Consider the following 13,113-nt stretch of genomic DNA (forward strand, 5'->3'; position numbering starts at 1 on the left):
ATCTCCGCCATGCCTCCATGTTTTCAATTCACAATTTCTTATACAAATATACAACACAGGTACCCAAAGGTAGGAAAAGTGGGTTTCCCATTTAAAGTTTGACAAAAAAAACGCCAAAGGAGTCTGAGCCTCGGCAGCCATCATGAACCACACCGTACGTCACATGTTGTCATTAAATGATTACTTGAATCAAAAATTAAATGTATGTCTTGAGTGTCCAATTACCTGTTTTGGCCGAGTGAGCGTTCATCATCTCCGTGAGATGCTCGGCTTCGTCCTTACAGTCTATGCCGCAAACTGCGGCACTGCAGAACACACAAAGTTACACAACGGTTACTCAGCATTTTAACATTTATTTTTATGGAACATGTTTATCTTTAATTTTTTTTAGTTTGAGATTTCAACACAAAAACGGGCCACAAGTATGCATAACATTGTTTCATTTAAGAATGTTGTTGCGTGACAAATTTTACATTTTGACTATTTCAGTTTGATGAAATTGTAATGAGCCAACTTTCCACGTCAACAACACCCTTCAAATATGGTTTCAATCACTTGTGTATTGAAATCTATGTAAGATAATACAGAAAATTCCGTGTGTGACATATTACTGTAAAATGTCAATGATTAAATGACAGGGCACTCAATCTGATATTTTACCAAAAAAAAAAAAAACACATTCCTAGCCTCTTCCTGCTCCATCACTGATTAGAACATAATGGCAAACTTCCTCTGGGATCAAATCAAATGTGTTTTAATTATGTTCATCGTGTTTTTTAACATTGTTTTTCTTTCCCATGCATCTAATTACATTAAATTTAGACAAAAAAAATTTAACTCAAATTCTGCTTATCTACTTAGGGCCCCAATGTAGCTACTGTACTATACACTATCCTTGTAAAGTAGACATTGAATTACAACTCATGTGAGGGATGTCATTTTGAACATATTACCAGAGCCGTACAATATATCACAAGTCTTGGTCCCTTTTTTTGCAGTACAGTAAAAGAGGGTAAAATTATTAGAAACAGCTGTCAGTATGATGAAGTACAGTACCACAACCACCATACTTTACTTTATTGTTAAATGAGTAAGTCTTTGACAGTGTCAGTCAAAACTGAGCATAAACTTGTAGAATATATTTTAGGGCTTCAACGCTTTAAAGCGGATTAATCATCGGATTTTATTGCACTGCATGCGCAAATGTGGAGTTGATCCGGTAATGATATGTGGTATATATGGAAGAGTGTAAAAGGAACATTTTAGTTAAAAAAAACAAAAATGTGACGCAACAAAGTATGGCACATTTATCTTTAAGTAGCTCATAACAGGTCCACGTTGATGTGGATAAATGTTTGTTTATAAATGTTTTCTTAGCATCAACATGATCTTAAAGGTGTTTAATAGACACACACACACACACACACATATATATATATATATATATATATATATATATATATATATGTGTGTGTGTGTGTGTGTGTATATATATATATATATATATATATATATATATATATATATATATATATATATATATATATATATATATATATATATATATATATATACACAGTAATATATATATACTCCTCTCTGAGCTGCCACCTTAACGTGGTAGAGGAGTTTGCGTGTCCCAATGATCCTAGGAGCTATGTTGTCCGGGGGCTTCCATGCCCCCTGGTAGGGTCTCCCAAGACAAACAGGTCCTAGGTGAGGGATCAGACAAAGAGCAGCTCGAAGACTTCTATGGAAATGCAAGAACCGAGACTCAGATTTCCCTCGCCCGGACGCGGGTCACCGGGGCCCCCCTCCGGAGCCAGGCCCGGAGTTGGGGCACGATGGCGAGCGCCTGGTGGCCGGGCCTGTCCCCATGGGGCCCGGCCGGGCACAGCCCGAAGAGGCAACGTGGGTCCCCCCTCCAATGGGCTCACCACCCATAGCAGGGGCCATAGAGGTCGGGTGCAATGTGAGCTGGGCGGTAGCCGAAGGCAGGGCACTTGGCGGTCCGATCCTCGGCTACAGAAGCTAGCTCTTGGGACGTGGAACGTCACCTCGCTGGGGGGGAAGGAGCCTGAGCTAGTGCGCGAGGTAGAGAAGTTCCGGTTGGATATAGTCGGACTCACCTCGACGCACAGCAAGGGCTCTGGAACCAGTTCTCTCGAGAGGGGCTGGACTCTCTTCCACTCTGGCGTTGCCAGCAATGAGAGGCGACGGGCTGGGGTGGCAATTGTTGTTACCCCCCGGCTCAGAGCCTGCATGTTGGAGTTCAACCCGGTGGACGAGAGGGTAGCTTCCCTCCGCCTTCGGGTGGGGGGACGGGTCCTGACTGTTGTTTGCGCTTACGCGCCAAACAGCAGCTCAGAGTACCCACCCTTTTTGGATTCACTCGAGGGAGTACTTGAGAGTGCTCCCCCGGGTGATTCCCTCGTTCTACTGGGGGACTTCAACGCTCATATTGGCAACGACAGTGAAACCTGGAGAGGCGTGATTGGGAAGAATGGCCGCCCGGATCTGAACCCAAGTGGTGTTTTGTTATTGGACTTTTGTGCCCGTCACGGATTGTCCATAACGAAACACCATGTTCAAGCATAAGGGTGTCCATATGTGCACTTGGCACCAGGACACCCTAGGCCGCAGTTCCATGATCGACTTTGTAGTTGTGTCATCGGATTTGCGGCCTCATGTTTTGGACACTCGGGTGAAGAGAGGGGCGGAGCTTTCTACCGATCACCACCTGGTGGTGAGTTGGCTGCGATGGTGGGGGAGGATGCCGGACAGACCTGGCAGGCCCAAACGCATTGTGAGGGTTTGCTGGGAACGTCTGGCAGAGTCTCCTGTCAGAGAGAGTTTCAATTCCCACCTCCGGAAGAACTTTGAACATGTCACGAGGGAGGTGCTGGACATTGAGTCCGAGTGGACCATGTTCCGCACCTCTATTGTCGAGGCGGCTGATTGGAGCTGTGGCCGCAAGGTAGTTGGTGCCTGTCGTGGCGGTAATCCTAGAACCCGTTGGTGGACACCGGCGGTGAGGGATGCCGTCAAGCTGAAGAAGGAGTCCTATCGGGTTCTTTTGGCTCATGGGACTCCTGAGGCAGCGGACAGGTACCGACAGGCCAAGCGGTGTGCGGCTTCAGCGGTCGCGGAGGCAAAAACTCGGACATGGGAGGAGTTCGGGGAAGCCATGGAAAACGACTTCCGGACGGCTTCGAAGCGATTCTGGACCACCATCCACCGCCTCAGGAAGGGGAAGCAGTGCACTACCAACACCGTGTATGGTGCGGATGGTGTTCTGCTGACCTCGACTGCGGAAGTTGTGGATCGGTGGAGGGAATACTTCGAAGACCTCCTCAATCCCACCAACACGTCTTCCTATGAGGAAGCAGTGCCTGAGGAATCTGTGGTGGGCTCTCCTATTTCTGGGGCTGAGGTTGCTGAGGTAGTTAAAAAGCTCCTCGGTGGCAAGGCCCCGGGGGTGGATGAGATCCGCCCGGAGTTCCTTAAGGCTCTGGATGCTGTAGGGCTGTCTTGGTTGACAAGACTCTGCAGCATCGCGTGGACATCGGGGGCAGTACCTCTGGATTGGCAGACCGGGGTGGTGGTTCCTCTCTTTAAAAAGGGGAACCGGAGGGTGTGTTCTAACTATCGTGGGATCACACTCCTCAGCCTTCCCGGTAAGGTCTATTCAGGTGTACTGGAGAGGAGGCTACGCCGGATAGTCGAACCTCGGATTCAGGAGGAACAGTGTGGTTTTCGTCCTGGTCGTGGAACTGTGGACCAGCTCTATACTCTCGGCAGGGTCCTTGAGGGTGCATGGGAGTTTGCCCAACCAGTCTACATGTGCTTTGTGGACTTGGAGAAGGCATTCGACCGTGTCCCTCGGGAAGTCCTGTGGGGAGTGCTCAGAGAGTATGGGGTTTCGGACTGTCTGATTGTGGCGGTCCGCTCCCTGTATGATCAGTGTCAGAGCTTGGTTCGCATTGCCGGCAGTAAGTCGGACACGTTTCCGGTGAGGGTTGGACTCCGCCAAGGCTGCCCTTTGTCACCGATTCTGTTCATAACTTTTATGGACAGAATTTCTAGGCGCAGTCAAGGCGTTGAGGGGATCCGGTTTGGTGGCTGCAGGATTAGGTCTCTGCTTTTTGCAGATGATTTGGTCCTGATGGCTTCATCTGGCCAGGATCTTCAGCTCTCACTGGATCGGTTCGCAGCTGAGTGTGAAGCGACTTGGATGAGAATCAGCACCTCCAAGTCCGAGTCCATGGTTCTCGCCCGGAAAAGGGTGGAGTGCCATCTCCGGGTTGGGGAGGAGATCTTGCCCCAAGTGGAGGAGTTCAAGTACCTCGGAGTCTTGTTCACGAGTGAGGGAAGAGTGGATCGTGAGATCGACAGGCGGATCGGTGCGGCGTCTTCAGTAATGCGGACGCTGTATCGATCCGTTGTGGTGAAGAAGGAGCTGAGCCGGAAGGCAAAGCTCTCAATTTACCGGTCGATCTACGTTCCCATCCTCACCTATGGTCATGAGCTTTGGGTTATGACCGAAAGGACAAGATCACGGGTACAAGCGGCCGAAATGAGTTTCCTCCGCCGGGTGGCGGGGCTCTCCCTTAGAGATAGGGTGAGAAGCTCTGTCATCCGGGGGGAGCTCAAAGTAAAGCCGCTGCTCCTCCGCATCGAGAGGAGCCAGATGAGGTGGTTCGGGCATCTGGTCAGGATGCCACCCGAGCGCCTCCCTAAGGAGGTGTTTAGGGCATGTCCGACCGGTAGGAGGCCACGAGGAAGACCCAGGACACGTTGGGAAGACTATGTCTCCCGGCTGGCCTGGGAACGCCTCGGGATCCCCCGGGAGGAGCTGGACGAAGTGGCTGGGGAGAGGGAAGTCTGGGCTTCCCTGCTTAGGCTGCTGCCCCCGCGACCCGACCTCGGATAGGCGGAAGAAGATGGATGGATGGATGGATGGAATATATATATATTCCCTTCTGTTTCTTGACTTTCTTTGCTCATGTGAAATGAAACCCAATTATTATAGATTATTATTACTATTATACATAAAAAATTAACGCTATTTGATCCTCATGAATCAACATTTTTCCTCTACAACCAGTGATTAATCATTTAACAGCACTATTGTTAAAGGCAGTGTTTGACTCTTGTACAGTGCAACTGTGGCTATTCCTTATTCTGTGCAAAGCAAAAATATGTTTGTCAGTGTTTATTTTTACATACAGTCACTTCAAAATTTGCAGCTTCACTGTATTGCGAATTTTATTTTGTTTTGTTTTTTAAAGCAGACATTTCCTTATCTTATTCCTGTTAATTGGTTCCGAAAATGCATGACTGAATTTTCACAAAAGTAGGAATTGGTAATTACAAATTGAATACTTTCATTGCTAGATCATAAAAACTGTTTATGGCATTCTAAATAAAAAAAACATTTGCATTCTAAAGGGTCCCCGAGACATGAAATAACACCCTTTACACTTGTTTATTTTAACATATAGTTCTCACACTTCCGATTTTCCTTAAGCCACTTTTTCAGTTTTGTGGAGAAAATAAATATATATTGTAATGTTTACAGTTAGTTGTTGTATTGCACAGTACATTTTGATTACTGTAGAAAAATACTGCTGTGAAATCCTGGTAATTTTTCTTTACAGTGTATTTCATGTCCGGAGGGCTCTTATCATTTTAAAAAGCATATCTAGAAGCTCGTAAACTGATTTTTATGCTCTAGTTATGAACATGTATAATTAGGATCTATTATTAGGGTTACTGTAATCATCGGCGCCGATCCCGTGGGTGCTTCGGGGCCTGAGCACCCACGGATAATGCCGGGCACCCACGTAGGATTGATGGCGGCTTTCAATTTATGAAATAATTTTTGTATAATCAATCTTGTTGACATTAATTTTGTAGCGAGTTTGGACCGTTTTACATAATAAAAAGTCACAAGTCACATATTCTATAATAAAAAAAGTCAAACCAAGACTTCATTGTGCCCGATTATAAACTAATGTCACAATCATCCTGACTTTGAACACTCTGCACAAGATTGAATGAAGACCATACTTAGTCAACAGCCATACATGTCACACTAAGGGTGGCAGTGTGAACAACACCAACACTGTCACAAACGTGCCATCGATATTTTTTAACATCACAAAATTAGAAGCCTTTGTTTGTTTACTTACTACTAAAAGACAAGTTGTCTTGTATGTTCACTATTTTATTTAAGGACAAACTTGCAATAAGAAACATATGTTTAATGTACCCTAAGATTTTTGTTAAAATAAAGCCAATAATGACATTTTTTGTGGTAACTTTTATTTAGAAAAGTATCGAAATACTTCTGGTACTGGTGCCGGTAACAAAATATTGGTATCGGGACAACACTAATACATACACACCGAGCACCCACTGACAGAAATGTAGATGGGCGCCTATGACTGTAATCATTTAATTTATTTATTAGTTTCCTGGATGGTTTTCGACCTTAAAAATGTGTTTGAAAAACAAAAGAGAATATGACATTACCTTTCAGAATCCCTGGCTTGAACTCTCATCATTCTCTGCAGGGCGCTGTGCAGCCTCTGAAACTGCATCATAAAGTTGAAAGATCGAGATACCAACATTATGATGAGGAATAATCATTAAAAAAAAAAAAAAGGTAACACTTTAGTATGGGTAACATCCATCCATACATCCATTTTCTACCACTTGTCCCTTTTGGGATCGCTGGAGCCTATCTCAGCTGCATTCGGGCGGAAGGCGGGGTACACCCTGGACAAGTCGCCACCTCATCACAGGACCAACACAGATAGACAGACAACATTCACACTCACATTCACACACTAGGGAACGTATTCACCATTAATTAGTTTATTATTAACATGCAACTTAGTAACATATTGGCTCTTAATTAGTCATTATTAGGTAATTATCAATGCCTTATTCTGCATGGCCTTATTATACAACCAGTAAGCCATTAACTAAGAGTCTTCCCTCAATAACCTCAGAATTATTGCTTATTAGTAACCCTAACCCTTATATGTTCCCCTTGTGTCCATCCATCCATCCATTTTCTACCGCTTGTCCCTTTCAGGGTCGTGGGGGGTGCTGGAGTCTGTCTCAGCTGTATTCAGGCGGAAGGCGGGTACACCCTGGACAAGTCGCCACCTCATCACAGGGCCAACACAGACAGACAGACAACATTCACACTCACATTCACACACTAGGGAACATATTCACCATTAATTAGTTTCTTATTAACATGCAACTTAGTAACATATTGGCTCTTAATTAGTCATTATTAGGTACTTATTAATGCCTTATTCTGCATTGAATTATATATTTATATAGCACTTTTCTCTAGTGACTCAAAGCACTTTACATTGGGAAACCCAATATCTAAGTTACATTTTTAAACCAGTGTGGGTGGCACATGGGAGCAGGTGGGGTAAAGTGTCTTGCCCAAGGACACAACGGCAGTGACTATGTTGGCAGAAGCAGGGATCGAACCTGGAACCCTCAAGTTGCTGGCACGGCCACTCTACCAACCAAGCTATACCGCCCCATGCATGGCCTTATTATACAACCAGTAAGCCATTAACTAAGAGTCTTCCCTCAATAACCTCAGAATTTTTGCTTATTAGTAGAGATGTCCGATAATATCGGACTGCCGATATTATCGCCCGATAAATGCTTTAAAATGTAATATCGGAAATGATCGGTATCGGTTTCAAAAAGTAAAATGTATGACTTTTTAAAACGCCACTGTACAGAGTGGTACACGGACGTAGGGAGAAGTACAGAGCAGTTGCGTCTCCCAGTCATACTTGCCAACCCTCCCGATTTTCCCGGGGACTCCCGAATTTCAGTGCCCCTCCCGAAAATTTCCCGGGGCAACCATTCTCCCGAATTTCTCCCGATTTCCACCCAGACAACAATATTGGGGGCGTGCTTCAGAGGCACTGCATTTCCGTGCCGGCCCAATCACATTGTATCTAGGGTTCTTAACCTGGGTTCGATCGAATCCTAAGGGTTCGGTGAGTCGGGCTCAGGGGTTCGGCGGAAGTCAAAACACACCCGACTCATCGTGTAAATAAAAACTTCTCCCTATCGGCATATTAAGGATACGGCAACAGCAGAAGTCAGACTGATTTACAGGTGTGTAATTTGTTGTGAGTTTATGCACTGTGTTGGTTTTGTTGTTTGAACAAGGTGATGTTCATGCACGGTTCATTTTGTGCACTAGTAAAAAAACATGGTAACACTTTCGTATGGGGAACATATTCACCATTAATTAGTTGCTTATTAACATGCAAATTAGTAACATATTGGTTCTTAACTAGTCATTATTAAGAACTTATTAATGCCTTATTCAGCATGGCCTTATTATAACCCTAACCCTCTAACCCTAACCCTAACCAAATAACTCAAAATGAAGTCTTTGTTACTTACAATATGTTCCCCTAGTGTCCAAAAAACTCTAAATTAAGTCTTTGTTACTTAGAATATGTTCCCCTAGTGTCCAAAAAACTCTAAATTAAGTCTTTGTTACTTAGAATATGTTCCTCATACTAAAGTGTTACCAAAAACATATAACTTTGTCTTGAATTTACCCCCTACCCCCTACCCGGCCCACCTCAACCTCCTCATGCTCTCTCAGCAGGGAGAGCATGTCCCAAATTCCAAGCTGCTGTTTTGAGGCATGTTTTTTTAAAAATAATGCACTTTGTGACTTCAATAATAAATATGGCAGTGCCATGATGGCATTTTTTTCCATAACTTGAGTTGATTTATTTTTGGAAAACCTTGTTACATCGTTTAATGCATCCAGCGGGGCATCACAACAAAATTAGGCATAATAATGGGTTAATTCCACGACTGTATATATCGGCATCGGTTGATATCAGAATCGGTAATTAAGAGTTGGACAATATCGGAATATCGGATATCGGCAAAAAACCCATTATCGGACATTAGTAACCCTAACCCTAACCCTTGTATGTTCCCCTAGTGTCCAAATAACTGTAAATTAAGTCTTTGTTACTTAGAATATGTTCCCCATGCTAAAGTGTTACCAAAAACATATAACTTTGTCTTGAATTTGAAAAAAAACTACATTTTATTTTTCACTAAAGAAGGGTTCGGTGAATGCGCATATGAAACTGGTGGGGTTCGGTACCTCCAACAAGGTTAAGAACCACTGATATACGGCTTCTCACACACACACAAGTGAATGCAAGCATACTGGGTCAACAGCCATACAGGTCACACTGAGGGTGGCCGTATAAACAACTTTAACACTGTTACAAATATGCGCCACACCAAACAAGAATGACAAAACTAATTTCGGGAGAACATCCGCACCGTAACACAACATAAACACAACAGAACAAATACCCAGAACCCCTTACAGTACTAACTCTTCCGGGACGCTACAATATACACCCCGCCCACCTCAACCTCCTCATGCTCTCTCAGGGAGAGCATGTCCCAAATTCCAAACTGCTGTTTTGAGGCATGTTTAAAAAAAAATAATGCACTTTGAGACTTCAATAATAAATATGGCAGTGCCATGTTGGCATTTTTTTCCATAACTTGAGTTGATTTATTTTGGAAAACCTTGTTACATTGTTTAATGCATCCATCGGGGCATCACAACAAAATTAGGCATAATAATGGGTTAATTCCACGACTGTATATATCGGCATCGGTTGATATCGGAATCGGTATTTAAGAGTTGGACAATATCGGAAAATCGGATATCGGCAAAAAAACCATTATCGGACATTAGTAACCCTAACCCTAACCCTTATATGTTACCCTAGTGTCCAAATAACTGTAAATTAAGTCTTTGTTACTTACAATATGTTCCCCATGCTAAAGTGTTACCAAAAACATATAACTTTGTCTTGAATTTGAAAAAAAACTACATTTTATTTTTCACTAAAGAAGGGTTCGGTGAATGCGCATATGAAACTGGTGGGGTTCGGTACCTCCAACAAGGTTAAGAACCACTGATCTACGGCTTCTCACACACACACAAGTGAATGCAAGCATACTGGGTCAACAGCCATACAGGTCACACTGAGGGTGGCCGTATAAACAACTTTAACACTGTTACAAATATGCGCCACACCAAACAAGAATGACAAAACTAATTTCGGGAGAACATCCGCACCGTAACACAACATAAACACAACAGAACAAATACCCAGAACCCCTTGCAGTACTAACTCTTCCGGGACGCTACAATATACACCCCACCCACCTCAACCTCTTCATGCTCTCTCAGGGAGAGCATGTCCCAAATTCCAAACTGCTGTTTTGAGGCATGTTTTTTTAAAAATAATGCACTTTGAGACTTCAATAATAAATATGGCAGTGCCATGTTGGCATTTTTTTCCATAACTTGAGTTGATTTATTTTGGAAAACCTTGTTACATCGTTTAATGCATCCATCGGGGCATCACAACAAAATTAGGCATAATAATGGGTTAATTCCACGACTGTATATATCGGCATCGGTTGATATCGGAATCGGTAATTAAGAGTTGGACAATATCGGAAAATCGGATATCGGCAAAAAACCCATTATCGGACATTAGTAACCCTAACCCTAACCCTTATATGTTACCCTAGTGTCCAAATAACTGTAAATTAAGTCTTTGTTACTTACAATATGTTCCCCATGCTAAAGTGTTACCAAAAACATATAACTTTGTCTTGAATTTGAAAAAAAACTACATTTTATTTTTCACTAAAGAAGGGTTCGGTGAATGCGCATATGAAACTGGTGGGGTTCGGTACCTCCAACAAGGTTAAGAACCACTGATCTACGGCTTCTCACACACACACAAGTGAATGCAAGCATACTGGGTCAACAGCCATACAGGTCACACTGAGGGTGGCCGTATAAACAACTTTAACACTGTTACAAATATGCGCCACACCAAACGAGAATGACAAAACTCATTTCGGGAGAACATCTGCACCGTAACACAACATAAACACAACAGAACAAATACCCAGAACCCCTTGCAGCACTAACTCTTCCGGGACGCTACAATATACACCCCGCCCACCTCAACCTCCTCATGTCCCAAATTCCAAGCTGCTGTTTTGAGGCATGTTAAAAAAAATAATGCACTTTGTGACTTCAATAATACATATGGCAGTGCCATGTTGGCATTTTTTTCCATAACTTGAGTTGATTTATTTTTGGAAAACCTTGTTACATTGTTTAATGCATCCAGCGGGGCATCACAACAAAATTAGGCATAATAATGGGTTAATTCCACGACTGTATATATCGGCATCGGTTGATATCGGAATCGGTAATTAAGAGTTGGACAACATCGGAATATTGGATATCGGCAATAAACCCATTATCGGACATTAGTAGCCCTAACCCTTGTATGTTCCCCTAGTGTCCAAATAACTGTAAATTAAGTCTTTGTTACTTAGAATATGTTCCCCATGCTAAAGTGTTACCAAAAATGATATATGTTCCATGCATGTTTGCACGCACCTCGGGACATGCCAGTTTGCGGATGCTCTCCCCGAGCGTATGCAGGTTAACTTTGCCTCGGCTGCTCCTCGCTCGGAGTGGATCCTCCTCGTCTTTTTTGCCGTCAGAAACGGGCAAGACCCCCGCTGTGCAGGCGTCGCCAGCTGCTGCTGCTGCGGAGCTTTCCCCCAATTCTGCTCCCTGCTTCTTCTCGCCCTCCTCATCCTCCTCATCCTCATCCTCATGCTGCTGCTGGTGACGATGGTGCTGCTGGTGGCTTTTGGAGAAAGGACACTCTCCGGATATTTGAAGTTCCTTCAGCCTGGCGCAGAACATCTTCACTGCCGCGACGTCCCTCGGCAAGCGTGCATGGGGACCATGGTCGTGCGCACCATCATCATCATCATCATCATCATCATCATCATCATCAGCCTCCTCCTCCTCCAGGAGGTGTATTTAGAAGGCGATGGAACATGCACTGGAAGCTGCTTGGACTGATGATGGCTGGGCGAGATCGCCACCAAAAAAAAAGAAGAAGCTGAAGGAGGGGGGTGGTGGTGGAGAAGAGCCGCAGGCCAATCCACGCACACGCACGGCTGGTGGAGCTCGGCGTCCTATCAGCACCGAGACGTTATTTCCAGCCGACTTCTCTCGCGCGCTTTTATTTATTTTTCATTCCATCTTCGTGTTATGCGTGCGCCCTCCGCGGACACAACATTAGGTACACCTGCACAATCTCGCATGACGAGTCCACATTTCAAATTGTATATCTTCCAAATAGTGTTGTAACGATACCAATTATTTTTTGGTAAAGGTACTAAAATATTTTGTTACTTTTCTAAATAAAGGGGACCACAAAAACATTATTGGCTTTTAAAAAAAAAATCAATCTTAGGGTACATTAAACATATGTTTCTTATTGCAGTTAAGTCCTTAAATAAAATAGGGAACATACAAGACTCTTACTATTATGTTGGATCCACTATGGACTGGACTCTCACAATATTATGTCAGACCCACTCGACATCCATTGCATTCGGTCTCCCCTAGAGGGGGCGGGGGGTTACCCACATATGCGGTGCTCTCCAAGGTTTCTCATAGTCATTCACATCGACGTCCCACTGGGGTGAGTTTTTCCTTGCCCTTATGTGGGCTCTGTACCGAGGATGTCGTTGTGGCTTGTGCAGCCCTTTGAGACACTTGTGATTTAGGGCTATATAAATAAACATTGATTGATTGATTGATTGAAGGCAACTTGTCTTTTATTAGGAAGTAATGAAGTGAATTATATTTATATAGCGCTTTTCTCTCAAGTTAAAGTAAAGTTAAAGTACCAATGATTGTCACACCCACACTAGGTGTGGTGAAATGTGTCTTCTGCATTTGACCCATCCCCTTGTTCACCCCCTGGGAGATGAGGGGAGCAGTGAGCAGCAGCGGTGCCGCGCCCGGGAATCATTTTTGGTGATTCAACCCCCAATTCCAACCCTTGATGCTGAGTGCCAAGTAGGGAGGTAATGGGTTCCATTTTTATAGTCTTTGGTATGACTCGGCCGGGGTTTGAATACACAACTACCGATCTCAGGGCGGACTAG

The 13,113-nt window shown here is 43.9% G+C and overlaps 1 protein-coding gene across 1 annotated transcript in view; it reads right to left on the minus strand.

Annotated features, from left to right (window-relative positions):
• Nucleotides 1-12,011, minus strand: part of gucy1a1 (guanylate cyclase 1 soluble subunit alpha 1) — a 43,291-nt gene extending 31,280 nt beyond the window's left edge. Inside the window, exons 1-3 of the mRNA XM_061983995.1 lie at nucleotides 11,540-12,011; nucleotides 6,538-6,599; nucleotides 226-305 (exon numbers count right to left, since the gene is read on the minus strand). Of these exons, the coding sequence (XP_061839979.1) occupies nucleotides 226-305; nucleotides 6,538-6,599; nucleotides 11,540-11,854 (457 nt within the window). The 5' untranslated portion in view covers nucleotides 11,855-12,011. The remainder of the gene's footprint in view (nucleotides 1-225; nucleotides 306-6,537; nucleotides 6,600-11,539) is intronic.
• Nucleotides 12,012-13,113: the final 1,102 nt, after the last annotated feature.

The sequence above is a fragment of the Nerophis lumbriciformis genome, linkage group LG25 (assembly GCF_033978685.3).
Source record: "Nerophis lumbriciformis linkage group LG25, RoL_Nlum_v2.1, whole genome shotgun sequence".
Classification (NCBI taxonomy): Eukaryota; Metazoa; Chordata; class Actinopteri; order Syngnathiformes; family Syngnathidae; genus Nerophis; species Nerophis lumbriciformis.